This window comes from Salminus brasiliensis, chromosome 12, assembly GCF_030463535.1.
Source record: "Salminus brasiliensis chromosome 12, fSalBra1.hap2, whole genome shotgun sequence".
Taxonomy (NCBI): Eukaryota; Metazoa; Chordata; class Actinopteri; order Characiformes; family Bryconidae; genus Salminus; species Salminus brasiliensis.
The window spans coordinates 8,786,595-8,805,261 of record NC_132889.1 but is presented as its reverse complement, the minus strand read 5'-3'; the positions used below and the strand labels follow the sequence as shown (position 1 = coordinate 8,805,261).

The 18,667-nt window shown below is 43.5% G+C and overlaps 1 protein-coding gene across 3 annotated transcripts in view; it reads right to left on the bottom strand.

Annotated features, from left to right (window-relative positions):
- Positions 1-18,667, bottom strand: part of prkar1b (protein kinase, cAMP-dependent, regulatory, type I, beta) — a 112,191-nt gene that overhangs the window by 3,801 nt on the left and 89,723 nt on the right. For all 3 annotated transcript variants that reach the window (XM_072694032.1, XM_072694031.1, XM_072694034.1), the window contains 2 exons: positions 16,774-16,834; positions 12,451-12,572 (listed from right to left, as the gene is read on the bottom strand). In XM_072694032.1, coding sequence (XP_072550133.1) covers positions 12,451-12,572; positions 16,774-16,834 — 183 coding nt within the window. The remainder of the gene's footprint in view (positions 1-12,450; positions 12,573-16,773; positions 16,835-18,667) is intronic.

Here is an 18,667-nt window from a genome sequence, read left to right as displayed (position 1 = left end):
AGGTGCAGCACATCAGCTTACAGAGGGTTTTCTGAGGTCTTTTTTAAACCGCTGACATTTAGTTTGGTAAAGTGAGTGTTACTACCATGGTGAGATCCAAAGAGCTCTCTGAGGCCTTCAGAAAGAAGGCTGAGGATGCAAGTGAGTCTGGTAAGGGATTTAAAAAGATTTGGGATCAGTTAGAATTCAGGCGTTTCGCTGTACACAAAATAACGTACAAGTGCAATAACTGCCAACATGGCCAGGTCAGGCTGTCCTAGTAAGTTCTGTCCAACAGCAGACCCCAAAGTGCGTAAAAAAAGTGTCCAACAATCCTGAAATGTCACCACAGGATCTACAGGTAGCTCTTGGCACAGCTGAAGTAAACGTTTGTATCTACCATCAGAAAGAGACCACACATGTTTTATTTTCATGGGAGGTGAGCAAGGAGGAAAACAGAAATAAAAACAGACCAGGACCAGGACATCTGGAACAATGTGTTTTGCACAAATGAATCCAAAGAATTATCTGGACACAGTAACAGAGGACTGCTATATGGGGTAGTGGTGGCTCAGCGGTTAGAGTGCCGGGCTATATATATAAGGGTTGTGGGTTCGATACCCAAGGCCCTTTACCCTCTCTGCTCCCCGGGCGCTAGAGTTGGCTGCCCACCGCTCTGGGGGTGTGTGTACTCACTGCCCCTAGTTCACTAGTGTGTGTGTGTTCACTACCACAGATGGGTTAGATGCGGAGGACACATTTCGCTGTACAGTGTACACTGTACAGTGAAAAATACGTGCACCTTTATCTTTAAGAAATGGCAGTTCAGGGGACCTGTGGAGGTCAAGATGAGGCCTGGAGAACCAGGAAAACTAAGGTCAGACAGGTGAATCATACCCCCCAAAATGACATATGCATAAAACTAAGTGCTGTTAAAGTATAATTTGACCCCATGTTAAATGAAGTATGTTTGTTTTTTCTTCTCTGTGATTAATCAATGATCTATTTGATACTCAAATACATTATTCAGCATGCAGATCCCGAATTTAGACAAACACACTCACATTCATCACTCAAGAAAACACTAGGAAATGCATGCAAACAACATTGCTAGCATTCCATTTACCAAATGACTAAAGAAACAGCAGTTTTTCTGAGATGTTAAAGCACTGCTGGGGCAATTCTGGCAACAGTTCATTTCTAATGAGTTTATCATGCACTGGTTGAGGCCTGTGAGGTTAATATGAGGTTAATACTGAACAGGTTTAAAATAAACACTCAACACACCGAAAACTGAACACTCAGCAGAAACAAACCAAAACTCAGCAGATAAATACCAAACACTCACAGGGTAAACCTCGAACCCTTAGCAAAAACACACAGAACCCTCAGCAGGTACAGGCCGAAAACTCAGCAGGTGAACACTGACGGCTCAGCAGGTAAACACTGACGGCTTAGCAGGTATAGACTTAACACTAATCAGGTACATGTCGAACACTCACCAGGTACATGCTGAACGCTCAACAGGTAAAAACACTCAGCAGTTACACACTGCACAGCCAGTGTGCTCACACAAAACACTCAGCGGGTACATACTCACTCACTCATTTTCTACACACTGAACATTCAGTGTGTTTACCCTGAACACTCACTGGGTACAGCGAACACTCATTGAGTACTCAATTAACACTCAAATTATCCATGCTGAAGCCCCTGTGATACACACACACACACAGAAAGAGAGTCAGAGAGAAAGAGACATGAAGAGTGACACAGAGAGACAGACACGGAATGAAGAGCAGCCGAGTCCTCTGAGAAAGAGAGAACGAGACAGACGGACAGACACAGACAGACGGACCGGGAGACAAACAGACAGAGAGTTAGAGAAAGAGAGACATGCAGACAGACTTGGAATGAAGAGCAGCTGAGTCCTGCTGGACAACCTGGCTGAACCCAGCGACCCATCAGTATCGGCATATGTGTGTGTATGTGTGTGAGAACAGACGACACTCCCGAGCTGAGCAACGGAAAAAATATCTTAATGATTTATCACCAATCTGCAGCACAGTGAAGAGGGAGAATCAACACACATCACAGCTGCTGAAGAACTGAGAGAGAGAGGGTACGCGAGAGAGAAACTGAGAGAGGGTGAGCGGGAGTGTGCATTTTTGCCTCATTTTTACAAAACGTGCGTATCTTGATGCCTGCTGCGCGCAGATAAATGCAAATGTGCATGTGTTTGTCGTTATTAATCAGTTAACCACGCTCATTATTCATATTCAGACATCACCTGTTACACCAACTGCACACACTCTTCATCATGCGCCGGACAGCGGCCGTAGCTGGATGTTATTAGCTCTCTGACCCCGGCTGCCCGCCATTATGTGCATGCAATACAAACTGGAGTTGGGCGGTATCTACTTTGTCAGCACAAGGAGCTGCGCAAGCAGTGCAGATGGATCTATGTTTGCGTCAAATCTCATCCTGCGATATTTTTAAAACCGAAAAAGATCAAATACAAAGTCCCACTTGCTTGCAGGGCCACAGACTAATTGAGCACTAAGGACCCTATCTTACACCCCGCACAAGGTGCGCCGCAAAGCTCGTTGCTATCTTATATGCCACCAACAGTCTAGTTTCACACCTTCCGCCTGTGTCGTTTAAATAGCAACACTGCTTGCGAATTTATCTATGCTGATGGGCGTGGTGGTGTTCAGGTCCATTTCTGGAGTGCTGCTATCTTAGCAACGGAAAACACAGGTGATCACTGCAATCAAACAGCAATCTGCAAGTCACACCGCATCTGACTCTAAAAGGGAATGGCAAGTGACTCGCCGATAGAAAAGACACAGGGACATGCACTGAATCATGCTGCGCGGTGCGCACTTGGCGGCTCGCCAAAGATAGCTGAAATAGGGCCTTAAGTGTTAAGGGCCTTAAATCAATAATTTTATAAATGTTAAAACAACAGTCTGGCATTTTCAAATGTTACACTGCTCTGGTTTAGAAGAGAGAAACTGGTTAGCATTAGCTTGGTTAGAAGGATAACAATCTGCTCACCACAGAGCAAATTCCAGTGTGGCTGACGGAAAGCCCACTTATAAATATTTACAGAATAATGACTCAGATGGAGCTCAGATCTGCTCAGATCGAGGACAGAAAGCTGAATTTAAAGATTGTGTCCTCATGGTTTTGAGGACAGTCCACTCTCTAGCTAGCTCAGTCAGCCCAGTGCAGCTGCTCTGCTGACTAACTGCTGAGCTGCCGAGACCCGTAGCCAGCTATCTAGGCTTAGATAAGTTAGCTAGCAGGCTAAACACCACAGAACAGGCTGTGTTCCAGCCAACTGAGGCTCAAATGACACAGTGTACAGCCTCATATCTGAGAGCACAAAGTGGAGTGAATGGAGTGTTTTTCAGGCAGATTTAGTAAACTGGCTCACCCATGTCTGCTTGCTCTCCCTTTTAATCAAACTTAACCAAGCCACATATGGAAAAAGTAAAATGTTGCAATATACCTTACTTCCCTTCAACTTGTGTATCACCTAGCATCTTATGTTTCCCACCTGTAAATACAACACCTGTACTGAAAGTATTTCCCATTTCTGACACCATTTGAACGCAGCATTCATCAACACGACAGAGAAGCTTGTTCAGTAAAGTAAAATTTAGTTGCTAGTAGAACCTATCTGTCATTTTTTACAGTACTGAGCATATGTTCAGCTTATGGTATCCTAAACAGCCATAGGCAATAATCTGTAGTGGCTTGCACACACATGTGTACACACACATACTGCCCCTGCATGACCCTACAGTCTAGCAGACGGCTTAACAGCCAGCCTGCTTCTGTAAGAGTGTGCTTTTTCATAGCGGGTGCTCCATTATAAGGGGTTTGTAGCACCTTTACTGTGTTTCATTTGGCATTAAACAGTCCCGCACATTCATACCTTTATTACTGAGGGGAACAAATTGCTAACAGACCATGGTTTACACTACAGTGTGTGTGTATGTGTGTGTGTGTGTGCATAGGCTACTGTGTTTAAGTGTACTTTAAAGGTGAGTAAATGAACTAGCTTGGTTTCAAAGCCGTTTTTTAGGCCTTGGAAAGCTTTCAGCAGCGCTAAATATGAATATAATGAATGTTAACGGATGAACATAAGGCCTGTACAAAGGTGTGACTGTGTTTGTGTCTGTATGCATTTGCAAGTGGGAGGAAGACATCAAACGAAGAGCTTCCAAAACCTAAGCCAACATTCATACGGAGAGACTTTTGCTGCTCGGCACAGGCGCTTTCCAAATCTGTGTTGAAAAGGGGCAGTACTGGCAGAGGTGGGGACTCCAGTGGAGCCTCCTGGCTTTGCAATTTTTACTTTTTTGGAACTGCTGTTGCAGGTCCTTCAGCAGCATCTCGTTGGGGTTCAAGTCAAGACTTGGACTAGGCCACTCTTAAACCGCATGCCAGGTTTTATTGGGTGATTTTAGCCCCGATTTGTGACTTTTGTTTTTAAGGATCGCTGACAGTCGTAGGAGCAGACAAGGTTTTCTGTATTATGCTATCAATGTTGCAGATCTGGATGTTCCAACACACACTTAACATTATGATTATTATTATTATATTCTCCCTATTCTCAAATTACCCAATCCGTACGTACAACGAACAATTAACTTAACATCTCTATCTCTTGTTAGTCTTGTTAGTTATGGATAACATATAAGTCAGTTAAAGTGCTCAGACAATGCATTATCAAGTATTACATACTCTGGACAGAATTTATCACGGATCCCATTCTTTCCAAACGCCTTTACCAGATGACTAATGGTTCCAACAATCCTATAAAGAAGAGTCAGGAAACTGTATCAGACATAGCTGCATTGTCATCTTTCTATACAAACTCTGAAAGGGTCTATTCAATGTTACAAATATGTAAAAGCAGAAGGAGTCAGGAGTGTAAATTATGTTAAAAGTGGGATAATGCTTGTAGGATTACAAACAAACTGGCCAATGATTTATTATTAACTAATGCCAGGGTTACACTACGCCATTTCTTAGTCTGTGCTGGTTGGCTCTGAAAATATATATATTTGGACTGACAATTACTCAACCCATTTGTAACCCCCTACCCCCCCAAAATCGCATGCAAAGCCCCCATCAGTAGTAAGGGGGGGACTAGCACACGCCCCCTCCGACACATGCACAGTCAATTTTTGCACAATTTTTCAAACTGCCATCGAAGCAACCAATGTGCCTGGAGGGAAGCACCGCATACCCGTCTCCAACGCACCAGCCTGCGGACGCCAGTCACAGCCAGCACCACAGCAAAGCAATGTGCGGGGAGACGCCATCTACTCGCCCTGGAGAGAGCAAAGTCAATTCCCGATCCCTCCCAATCCCATTTCAAACCAGTCGGAGCATATCAAACATGCTTGATTTTTTTGACCTGACTCTAAGCATCGTCTAGTAGGCTACACTGATCAGTGACTCAGTCTGAACGGGTCGAGTTTCAGGCAGGTTTTAGACAGTTTGTTAATTGAATTTTATGTTCTACCTTAAACGACGCAGCATCTACATGTCCAATACCAAAGCACTATTTAGAGTGGAAATTCGTATAAGAAGCCAACATCTGCTTCATATGTGGGGGTTGCCTCTAATACGTGCTGTGCTACTCACCTCCAACTCCCTCTACAGTCTGTACAGACCATGCTAGCTCGGTCTTCCCACCCATGTCCTCACCTAAAGGTCAGCTGCACAAATGGCCGTGCAAATCTACGTTTCCTAGATAACGTAGATTCTGGGCAGTGGTGGCTCAGCGGTTAGAGCACCGGGATATTGATAACAGGGTTGTGGGTTCGATTCCCGGGCTCGGCAAGCTGCCACTGTTGGGCCCTTGAGCAAGGCCCTTTACCCTCTCTGCTCCCCGGGCGCTGGAGTTGGCTGCCCACCGCTCTGGGTGTGTGTGTGTACTCACTGCCCCTAACACGTGTGTGTGAGTGTGTGTTCACTACCAGATGGGTTAAATGCGGAGGACACATTTCGCTGTACAGTGTACACTGTACAGTGACAAATACGTGCACCTTTACCTTTTACCTTTAACGCGACGCATGAGTGTTTTTACGGCGTGTTCGGTTCAGTCCAGCAACAGGCCCACATGCAACGACTGATGAAACCATTAGCATGTAAACAACATGCCATGCTAAGCTTAGCTCAAGCTGACTAGCGACTGACTACGGCACGTAGCGGGAGCTAAAAGACCCGCCTGCTTGTGCTCGTTAATGTGGCATTTCTGCTGGACGCTGCAGTGTTTAGAATTCCTAATGGTGCATGCAAATGAGGGAAACGGGTGGTCGTCCCAGATATCCCACAAACCGCAAGACTGGCTGCTGAACCTTGTTTATGAAGGAGCAAAGAAGTGTTACCACGGCGCTTGTAACGCCCTGCTAAATCTGGTGGTGCGGTTTATGGAGCTGGCTCATAGAACGCAATACGTCAGATGTACTTGATCCCCGTGGTTAAAAGACTTGTAAACTGATGACTTGTTGACACCTCTGGTGTATAGATTCAGAGTGGTTCCATGCCAGGGCCTGGGGGTTGGAGTGGGGGGTGGACCCCTGGGCCTCAGTCATGTGGGGCACAGGGGCAAGGTTTCCGAACGTGTTCTCAGGGGCTATGAATATCGTAGGGGTGATGTCGTTATTAGGCTGATGATGGCATGGCAGTGGCCCAGTAGCTCTAAACTAGCATCACATTAAAAGGTGTCATAGTTCCAGAGGTGTGTAGGAACTAACTCCACTTCCTTTTTTTTTCTACTGCACTGTGGGTTTAGGATCCTTTATGTCTCTCTGGACGAGCAACAAGGAGGACATAGACAGGGAGGAACATGCAAACGCACAGGCACAAAAACGCTGTTTGCAGAACTACGTAAGGGGCAAACTTATAGTTTATGGTCAGCTACCGAAATTTGGTAGTGAATGACTCATCGACCACATGTGCACATTCCACACACACACACACACACACATTCCACAGCAAAAGCATGACCTCCACTATAAAGTGACTCGGGGTAAAGTGTTGCAGTTAGACGTCTATGTGTGTGTGTGTGTGTGTATGTCTGAGACTGACACAGGACAGTAGAGAGTGATGGCGGGCAGAGAAAGGTGATACTCAGCCTGCTCAGTTTCAGACCACCCAGCTGTGTCTGCAACCCACAGAAGAGTGGAGCACAGTGTGTGTAAAACGGTGTGTTAAGGTCTGAGGTCGTAAAAGAGTGCTACAGAGTGTCTTATAAAATGGAATGCTGTGTTATTGCTGAGGAGTGTGTTGCAGACTGTGCTAGAATGGGTTACCTAGTGTGCAACAGTGCGTTAGTGTGTAACACTGTGGCAAATTGTAACAGAAGCTTGTTACAGTGTTTCTGTTAGTGGGGGTGTTACACAAAGTGTGTTACGGTATGTACGGAGTATTACGGAGCCTTTCTGATTGTGTCAGAGTGTGTAACAGTGTGCAAGCTTTAACAACTTAGTGTGTCTTAGTGTCTTATAAGTCGTAACAGAATTGTGTAACACAGGGGTGGATAAGGTTAAACACTTCTGGTGTAACACAGTGCGTAACAGTGTGGTACAACGTGGTTTACTGTGAGAGTTTTACTTACTTTTATACAAAGCATGCAAAAGAGTCTGGAACCACAGGGGCAAGCTGGCATTTGAACCACTGCTTTTCGAAGTACTGAGTTGATGTCCCACCTCCTTTTGGTTCATTTTAAGCTGGTCATATTAGGAAAAGAAAAACTCCCCTGAACCGCTTGTAGCACTTACCTATCGGCACAAACTGGCTGATGGTCTGACTCTGACTCAGAGGCCTAATCAACCAGTTACAAGAAAAAAACGGGCAAGCCTAGTTTTGCTGAATCGCCATTGGCTGAATGGTAGAATGGTCAATGGGATTTCAACAATGGAGAGGCTGGGACCAAAATATCTGTGCTTTATGTTGAAAAATGTGCCAAGGCATAAAGGTCGGTGGTTGTTGCGGTAGTGCTGCCGGACGAGGACCAGCGGGTGGCGCAGTATCGTTGTTACTGCCTCAATAGTAATGCTGGGGAAGGCCGGCACGGTAGTGATGTTGGGCAAGACAGGTGCGGTACTGACTGTAACAGCGTGGTAGCAGTGCTGAGCAAGGCGGGCGGTGGTAGTGACGTTACCGCTGTGATAATAATGCTGGGCAAGGTTGACATAGCAGCAATGCTGGTCACTGTGGAACTGCTTCTCTTTTTGGTAATGATGCTGGGCAAGCAACGCTACCGCGTGGCAGCGATGCTGGGAGAGGCAGACGGGCGAAGCCAGCACAGTAGCAATCTTAGCACTGCGGTAGCGATGTGCTGGCCGCTATGGCACCACTTCCCTTTACAATACTGTTTTAAGCAAGGAGACACAACCTCAGCTTACCTAAGATAACACCTCCTCTGGACAGCACACATACTTGTTAGCTTTGTGGCAAAGTGTCCACTCTAGGAGTTTTCTAGGCTAACGAGGTAGTCTTTTAACAAGTCTGTCAGCCACGAGCTCAGTCAGTGAGTCAGTCAGTAAATAAACTGCCTCCTTTAGGTGTTCCGGCAATACTCTTCATTTCAGTTTAGGGGTGAGACATTAGATAGGACTGCCGCTGCTCAAACTAATCTGCATTTCGGTAAATGTTGTAAACGTGAAGCACAAACTAATGGTCACAATTTATGTTTGGACACGTTATATTTGTTACATGTCTGGAACTTTATTTCTTACTGCTGATACTATGCTAAACTAGAATGTATGTTATTCTCAGATGCTAGCTAGCAGTTAGCTACTTAATGAAGCGAGGGAAGCAAACAACGTGGAAAAATTGTTGGTACTCCTCGGTTAATGAAAGAAAAACCCACAATGGTCACAGAAATAACTTGAATCTGACAAAAGTAATAAATTAAAATGCTATGAAAATTATGAAAGTCAGACATTGCTTTTCAACCATGCTTCAACAGAATTCTTTTAAAAAAATAAACTCATGAAAAAGGCCTGGACAAAAATGATGGTACCCTTAACTTAATATTTTGTTGCACAACCTTTTGAGGCAATCACTGCAATCAAACAATTCCTGTAACTGTCATTGAGACTTCTGCACCTCTCAGCAGGTATTTTGGCCCACTCCTCATGAGCAAACTGCTCCAGCTGTCTCAGGTTTAAAGGGTGTCTTTTCCAGACGGCATGTTTCAGCTCCTTCCAAATATGCTCAATAGGATTTAGGTCAGGGCTCATAGAAGGCCACTTCAGAACAGTCCAATGTTTTCCTTTTAGCCATTCTTGGGTGTTTTTAGCTATGTGTTTTGGGTCATTATCCTGTTGCAAGACCCATGACCTGCGACTGAGACCAAGCTTTCTGACACTGGGCAGCACATTTCTCTCTAGAATCCCTTGATAGTCTTGAGATTTCATTGTTCCCAGCACAGATTCAGAACACCCTGTGCCAGATGCAGCAAAGCATCCCCAGAACATAACAAAGCCTCCTCCATGTTTCACAGTAGGGACGGTGTTCTTTTCTTGATATGCTTCATTTTTCCGTTTGTGAACATAGAGCTGATGTGCCTTGGCAAAAAGTTTCCATTTTTGTCTCATCTGTCCATAGGACATTCTCCCAGAAGCTTTTGGGCTTGTCAACATGTAGTTTGGCAAATTCCAGTCTGGCTTTTTTATGATTTGTTTTCAACAGTGGTGTCCTCCTTGGTCGTCTCCCATGAAGTCCACTTTGGCTCAATTGACGGATGGTGCGATCTGACACTGATGTTACTTGTGCTTAAAGTTTACCTTCAATCTCTTTAGAAGTTTTTCTGGGCTCCTGTTACCATTCGAATTACCCTTCTCTTTGATTTGTCATCAATTTTCCTCCTGTGGCCACGTCCAGGGAGGTTGACTACAGTCCAATGGATCTTAAATTTCTGAATAATATGTGCAACTGTAGTCACAGGAACATCAATCTGCTTGGAAATGGTCTTATAACCTTTACCTTTAACATGCTTGTCTAAAATCTTTCTAACCTCCTGAGACAACTCTTTCCTTCACTTTCTCTGGTCCATGTTGAGTGTGATACACACCATGTCACCAAACAGCACAGTGACTACCTGTAGCCCTATATATAGGCCCACTGACTGATTACAAGATTGTAGACACCTGTGATGCTAATTAGTGGACACACCTTGATTTAACATGTCCCTTTGGACACATTATTTTCAGGGGTACCATCATTTTTGTCCAGCCCTGTTTTATGAGTTTACTTTTTAAAATAATTCTGTTGAAGCATGGTTCAAAATCAATGTCGGGTTTTCATTTGCTCATTTTCATAGAATTTTTATTTATTATTACTTTTGACAGATTCAAGTTATTTCTGTAACCATTGTGGATTTTTCTTTCATTAACTGAGGGATACCAACAATTTTGTCCACGTGTGTTATGGTCTATAAGTAAGGTGGCCCATTATTTTTCTGCATTATTATTATTTCAAAATGTTAGTTAGACCAAAAATATTTTCTTGAAAAGTCAGGACATAAAGGTATGTGCCTTTATTGTGTAAACTAGCTGAAATATGTTTGAGCATTCATTTTAAAACTATGATACATTTACAGAATGTGTAGTAAAATGTTTAGTAACTGTATAAAGAAAAATCCTCATATAATATAAAAAATAAGGAAACTATAGAAACCTTCTCATGCAACAGTGTATTTGCATGTATTGCAGAGCATGTATTTGAGTGTGTAAGTGTGTGTTACTGAATGTGTAACTGTGAACAAGCACTGTGTAATGGATTAAACGGTGCTATCAGATAGATGTCGCATGGTTGTATTTCCAACCTGCTCCACAGTCCTGCAGCTTTGTGTGATGGTCAGCGTTTTTGTGGTAAGCTAACTGTGGTAAACGAACTCCACCCTTCGTGTTGAACGACTTGTGAAAAGGCGGATAAAAAGGAGGTGGATAGAGGGAAGATGCAGAGGAGTAAATACTTCAGTAGGAGAGTGCGTTTGTGTGTAACCGTGTGAGTTTTCAGTTTTCTTTAGGGATAAGCAGAGGAAAGTGATGGCTTCTAATCAACACTGAGCAAGTGTGTAATTAGACATCAGTGTGTGTATGTGCTTGTGTGTATGTGTCTGTCTGTGAATGCATGTGTCACAACACTTGAAAACCACAAAGAGGAAAATAAGAGGGAGAGAAACTTGCTCATGTGGTTTCTGTCACTGTGTGATACACTGTCGTCTAAAGATATTTGATGAGATGCTGCAATATGTATATATTATGAGATGCCAATATTTGAAAATCTCTGATTCAAGGTACTAATTTCAATACCACGACAAATAATTAAAATAATAATACATTATAAATTAAAACAATATTATTTAGAATATTGTAAAATATGGAAAGAAGCCAATAATCTAGGTGTAATAAATGTCAGATTATTAATATTACATAAACAGTGGCATGTAGCCTTTAAGTATTTAAAGCAAACAAGGTCATATTTGTGCAGATGCAAGTGCAGCTCTACTGTAGAGTCTTCTAACTCTTTATGCAGGTCTTAGGCTGTCTTACTAGGCGTCTGAATTTTGTGGAAATGTAATAATTGTAAAATTAGAAGACTTAGGGCCCTATCTTACACTCTGCGCAAGGCGCGCTGCGATGCTCATTGCTATCTTACACCCCGCCAACAGTCTATTTTCACGCCTTCCACCTACGTTGTTTAAAAAGCAGCGTTGCTTGTGAATATATCTACACCGATGGGCTAGAAACTTTTTTTTTTTTTGCCCCAGGTCTCCATGATAAAACGCAAAATGGTCTCAAAGTTATTAGTCAATATTTATGGAAGGCTTGGGTTTTCATGTTTCTGGTGATATTGCAGACTTAAGAGTGGTCCTTGCTAAGTAATCCTGAGTCATCACACACTCACCTCAAACCATGCTGAGCCGTTGAGTATTCTCTAACAGAGATCTAATAGATGTGATTTCTGACACTGTATGACACATCTGACACAATCTACCAATAATCTATTGGTATGGTCGATTGGTAATCTACCATTATAGACCATAATAATAATAATAAAAAAAACAGCTGATCTCACCAGACTGCCGCAATTCATAGTCATCAACGAGAAGAACAGAAGAAACGATGGAGAGATGGAGGAACAGAAAGATATGAAGAATGTGCTGGAGGTTTTTTGGAGGCTGTGACTCTCCAGCTGTTCTGTTCAGCTTCATGAATGTGGAGTTAATCACAGCACCGTTCAAACAGCTGCCAGTCAGAGCGAGGAGTGCTGAGTCAAGCACTGCGGGGGTCTACAGCTCCCCAGAGACAAAATGTCACAGTGCTGAGACTAACACACACCTCTGTAACGATGAGGTTGTCCTCATTTGTCCTCAGTTGTCCCTGCGCTACACACACAACACGGCACACACCCAGACATATGCACACACACCTCTGTGATGATGAAGAAGTCGTCCCCTGGCTCTCCTTGCACTACAATCTTCTCGCCATCTTCAAACTGCACCGGCTCCAGCGCATCAGCCACCGTTAATCTCTCCCACTTCTCCAGAGACTCTACACACACACACACACAAGGGGGAGAGAGACATTTCACTAATAGGAGAGAGTTTTACACATACATATGGACAAAAGTATTGGGACACAATACTCAGTTAATTGAGTTAGTTGCTCAGTTAATTGTTTCTTCTTAAATCAAGGGTGTTTTAAGAGTTTATCCTACTTTGGTTGGAGCAGCTGTATCTACTGTCCAGGGAAGAAGGCTTTCTACTAGATTTTGACAGAAGCATTGCTGTGAGCATTTCTTTTTTTGCATTCAGCGACAGGACTGTTAATGAGTACAGGATGTTGAATTATCACCACCACACCTCATCATCCCCAACTCTCCAAAGCATCCCAAAAGTATTGGATGGAGCACCAACCATCATTCCAGACAACACGGTTCTTCCACTTTTTACCCATCTAGCCCACATCCGGGAATTAGGTGCCAATAGGTTCATGTTTATCTGCTCCAGAGATTCTGTTCTATTGGCAGTACTTCTCTACAGGGACTAGATAAGCTGTTGGTGTGTGTGCATTTATACATCTGTGTCAGCAATAGGTACTTAAAAGAAGCTGAATGCGTTCATTAAATGGGGTTTCCACAGACTTATTCTGTCTTTATAGCACAGTTTAACATACTGCAATATTACTGTGTGTGCTAATACATACCATATATTATGCAGCTGAGAGGATCATCGGAGTCTCTCTCCCCTCCGTCATGGACATTTACACTGCCCGCTGCATCCGCAAAGCAACCAGCATTGTAGATGACTCCACCCACCCTTCACACAGACTGTTCTCCCTCCTGCCATCAGGAAGAAGGTACCGTAGCATTCGGTCCAACACGACCAGACTCTGCAATAGCTTCTTCCTCCAAGCCATCAGACTTCTCAACTCAACTCAACTTCTGTCTTTTCTGCTACATGCACACTCTCTCTCTCTCTCTCCAACCATTTACCCTAGATAAAATGGGAAGCATTTTTTTTGCACAAAGCATTTGCACTAATAACTTTACTACCTCACTGGACTCAATATTTATTACACACTGCATAATTTGCACACTACCGCCAATTATTTATTATTCTCTGTCTGTACTGTGTTGTGTTGTCTGTCCGCACTTGTTTGTGTTGCATTTGTGTTTTGTATGCACTGTCTATGTTGCACCATGGTCCTGGAGGAACGTTGTTTCGTTTCACTGTGTACTCTGTATGTATGTATGTATTGAAATGACAATAAAACCCACTTGACTTGACTTGGCATTGTGTATTAAGTGACATCACAAGGTGAGTCAATTATTGAGAATAAACGTGTGAGTGAATGAGTGCATATGTGAGTAGTGAAGTGAGGTTGAGAATTTGGTGCCAAATGGACTCAATCTGCCTTGTGTGAAGAGTCCAGGCTGGTGGAGGTGGTGTTGTGTTATGGGGGATGTTTTCTTACCACGCTTTGGACCTGTTGACACCAAGCAATCATCACTTGAATGCCACAGACTATCTGAGTATTGTAACTGAGCATGTGCATCCCTTCCTGGCCACAATTTACCATATCTTCAAACACCTACTTACAGCAGCGACTGCCAGCATGTCACAAAGCAAAGACTCAAACTGACAATGAACCTGATGATGAGATCAGTGTTCTTCAATAGCCTTCCCAAGTACTGGATCTGAATCCAAGCGAAAGACCTTAGAGACATGGTAGAATGGCAGGTTAGCAGTGTGAAAGTTCTCCTGAGAAATCAGCAGGGATCGTGTAAATCAAGCATGTCAACACCGACCAGAACCTCAAAGGAATGTTTCCAGCATCTCTTGGAATCTGTGCCATGAAGAACTGAAGCTGTTTTGAGAGCAAAACAAGACCCTACCCAGTAATCGTGTACTCACAGTGTTCCTAATAAAGTGCTTAGAGAGTGTGCATGAAAACATGCCACTCAAACATGATAATTACAGGCAACTTCAGCTGAACTCTTCACACAGTGCGTAACGCTTGATGCTCTTGGTGCCTCAGCAAGGACAGCCTTCATTCACTCAGCGAGGTTAGCTGTCCACTCCTGGCTGAAGGAGGAGAAGGCAAGTGGAGAGTGACTGCGTGCGTGTGTGTGTGTGTGTTGGGGCCAGTCTGTCTGCATGCCCCAGACTGATGGTCACTTTATCACTCTGGCTAAAGCCTCCTCACGCCTGTGCAGATCCGTAACAGCTTCAGTCGAAACACTACCCCTACTCTACACGCTCCACTGAGCAAACGCAGTGTGTGTGTGGGTGTAAGTGTGCATTAACTCCCCCCACCCATCACCCCCACACCCCTTGCTAAACGACATCAAGGGCTTGTCACCAATTTTGTGGCTATCGCCAGAATCAAAGAAAAACAAAAAAAAAAGAAAACCCTTTTAAAGGACAGAGACAAAGAAGGCCGTCATGGAGAGAACACCAAGAGAACGAGCAAGAGAGGAAAGCAGAAAGAGCCGACATGAGTGAGTGTATGTGTGTGTGTGTGTGTGTGGTGTTTGCTCAGGCAGCTAATAACTCATTATACAGCCTCATATGACCTGGCAGTTCTGTGAGGTCAGGGGGTCCACGCTGACCATATCTCTTCGTCTCCGTCTCACAGAAGAGGTGTTAGAGTGTGTAATTGTATCTGGTCTTCAGAACAGCCGCAGTGGCCGCTTTAAGTGAACTCTCTCTTAGTAACGGTCAGGGGTGGAGTTAACTGAGATTAACTGACAATTACTAATCTTACCTTGTGCATGTCCTTATTCTTTTGTCTCTTTTTGTTCTCCAGCTCAACTAACCCCAAAACAATGCATGCAGAGGTGGAGTTAAGGTAGAAATGCAAGCTGCAATGCTGTTATTTTGTAAAACTTCAACTGTGTAATGGTGTAATTATTATTATGTAATTATTAGTAATTATGCTGCTCTGTGCAAGCATTACATTTCTCTTTTGCTGTATATATGTACAGTCATTTCTATTCTATTTATAGATACCATCCCCTTATCCCACATTCTGTGTATACATACATTCTATTTATGTTTTTATATAACACTGCATGCACAATAACTCCTAATTGTTGGTCGTTTCTATTTTGCACGTTATGTAAATAATACTGTATTTTGCACTTCTGGTTGGATGCTATCTGCAGTTCATTGGCTTTGTACCTGTAATCTGCACAATGACAAAGTTGAATGTAATCTAATCTAATCTAATGATGTTATGATGTGACGCTTTGATAGTCCAACAGTGTAATAATGCAATATGTGACGCTAAGATAGTTTAAAAGTGTAAAGGTGTAACGATGTAATATGTGATGCTGTAATAGTCTAACGGTGTAATGATGTAATAATGTGATGCTGTGATAGTCTAACGGTGTAATGATGTAATAATGTGAGGCAGCGATAGTCTAACGGTGTAATGGTGTAATATGTGATGCTGTGATAGCCTAACGGTGTGATGCTGTGATAGACTATTACAGCATCACATATTAAACCATTACACCGTTAGACTAACATGGTGATAATGGTGTAATTATGTAATGTAATAATTCTGTACCGGTATAATAGCCACCAGTAAGGATGTAATGCTTTAATAGTGTAATACCATAATACTACACAAAGAACAACAATGCACTGGAGTACTGGTTTTGTGGTGTAATACTGTAATGCTGTAATGGTGTGAGGCTTTAACAGTGTAATCATATACTAAGGCTGTAGCAGTGTAATGCTGTTTGGTACACTGGTGCAATGCTGAAATGCGGTAGTGGGGTAATGCCGTACTGGTGTGATGTTGTAATAATGTAATACTTAAATTAAATGCATTAAATGAGACTCCCTGGAGCAGTTAAATGTGTTAAACACGTATTGGCACCATGCCTATTGCCAGACGCGGGCTAGAGGGGTATAAAGCCCCTTGCCTCCACTGAGCCGTGGAGAAGTGGAACTGTGTTCTCTGGAATGATGGTGGTGCATTCAATACTTTTGGGATGTGCTGCGGAGATGGGGATGCGGTGGGGCAGTGATCATCCAACAGCCTGACCTCACTCACGCTCTTGTTGCTAAATGCAATCAAATCCTCATGGCAATGCTTTGAGATCTAGTAAAAAGTAGCCTTCCCTGGACAGTAGAGACAGTTACTCTGATAAAAAAAAGGATAAACTGTTTTAAAAAAGTAACCATGAAGACTAGTCCTGTAGTGTCATTACAGTGCACTCCTGTACACTGTGACTCACCGAGGATGGACACCTTGCTCAGGAACTCTTCGTACATCTTCCTCTTCCTCAGCGTGCTGCCCTGCGGACACAACAGTGGCAGGACAGGCTTTAGGCACGCTGCACTAACACTGTAACCCCACACACTCACGCCCACACTGAACACAGTGAACACATCACATTAGCCTCCATTGCTGATGCACAGTTATTCTAAGAGCAAAGTAAGCATGTGTCCTAAATCAGTGTGTGTGTGTGTGTGTGTGTGTGCATGTGGGCCTCCCCACCCACTTGGAAAGGGATTTTCCCCAAAAATAATGATGACAAGCCCCAACCCAGAGAGAAGCTCATTTTCACCCTTTCATCTTTTCACTGCAAGCGGAGCGCAGACTGAGAGAGCAGAAGTGCGAGAGTGTGTGTGTGTGTGTATGGGGGGAGGTTCTTATTCAGAAAGAGCAGAGTGGCTCCAGGTTTGTAAGGAAGTCACTGTGAGTGAGTGTGTGTGTGTGTGTGTGTGTGTGTGTGTGTGTGTGTGTGGGAATGATGCATTTACGATGGCGTCTCAGCGTTAGACAGCGCTGCCTTTAATTTAATTTAATTTCAGATTTTCTTAAAATGTCAGAACTTTTCCCCAGCGAACGAGGCATTAAAGCCAGAACGTAAAGCTGCTGATTAAAGGAAAATCTCCCTTTATCTTCGCCGCCATCCCACACACACACCACACACACACAGACTGCAAGTGAACCAATGCAAACACAACATCACGCCAATTCATCACTCATTTACATGCTTTTTAATCGCTGCTGTGATTGGTTCTTTGAGCGATGTTGGGTCCATTAAGAGCCACGCTTGGATTAGAGATGTGTGAGTGTGAAGAACCTTTAACTGATGGTTTAAGGTTATGTGAAGGAATTCTCTTGTAGCCTTCCTTCATCATTACAATAATGCCAGGGGTGGGATTAGACATTAGAGGGGTGTAAAGCCCCCCATTGCACTGAGCTGTGGGGCAGTGGAGCTGTGTCCTTTGGAATGATGGTTTTTCATCCAACACGTTTGGGATGACTTGGGGAGCTGGTGTAGATGTGTAGATGTGGTTGCTGAATGCAATCAAAACCTCACAGCAGTGCTCTCCAGAATCTAGTCGAAAGCCTTCTTTAATGGACAGTAGAGACAGTTACTCCAACAAAAGCAGGATATACTGAATGTTTTTAAATACCCTTGATTTCGGAGTGAGAAATGAGGTGTCCAAGTACTTTTGTCCATATAGACTTCACTGGCTAGTATAGGAGCCTACTGTGTTGGCTTACGGTGGCTTCTCTGAACTGATCTTTTGCTAGGCCACAATGAGTGACAACACACATCTGAGGTGAGGCAACAGGTGAGACTTGTGAGGTTTTCTGAAATGAACATAGGGTCAAAAATATCCATACAGTGCTAATATTTCCTCAAATGTCCCATAGCAAATTAAGGAGCTCGACCAGATACTTTGGTGTCCACCAACAAGCCTATGGCAGACCTCTGGTTGGACATTTGACCACTCTTCAACTTGTTGGGTTTTTGGTACGGCTCCAGCCTTTAGGCATAGTCCACATATTTTTTATTGAGTGTTGAAGTTACGACTTTGGGAAGGCCTTTCCAAACACCTTTGATGCTTTGCTGAGTACTTGGGATCATGGTTCTGTTGGAGCACCCAATTATTTCCAGGTTTTTAACCATCTACCTGATGGTTTGAGGTTATGTGAAGGAATTCTCATGTCGCCTTCCTTCTTCATTATTCTATCCACTTTGTGCAGTGAACCCCCAGAGCATGATGCTACCACCACCATGCTTAACAGCTGGCACTGCTACAGTCTTGCAAACACCTCTTTCTTGTCTGAGCATGAAACCTTCCTCCAGAAGTCTTTCCTTTGTCCATAAG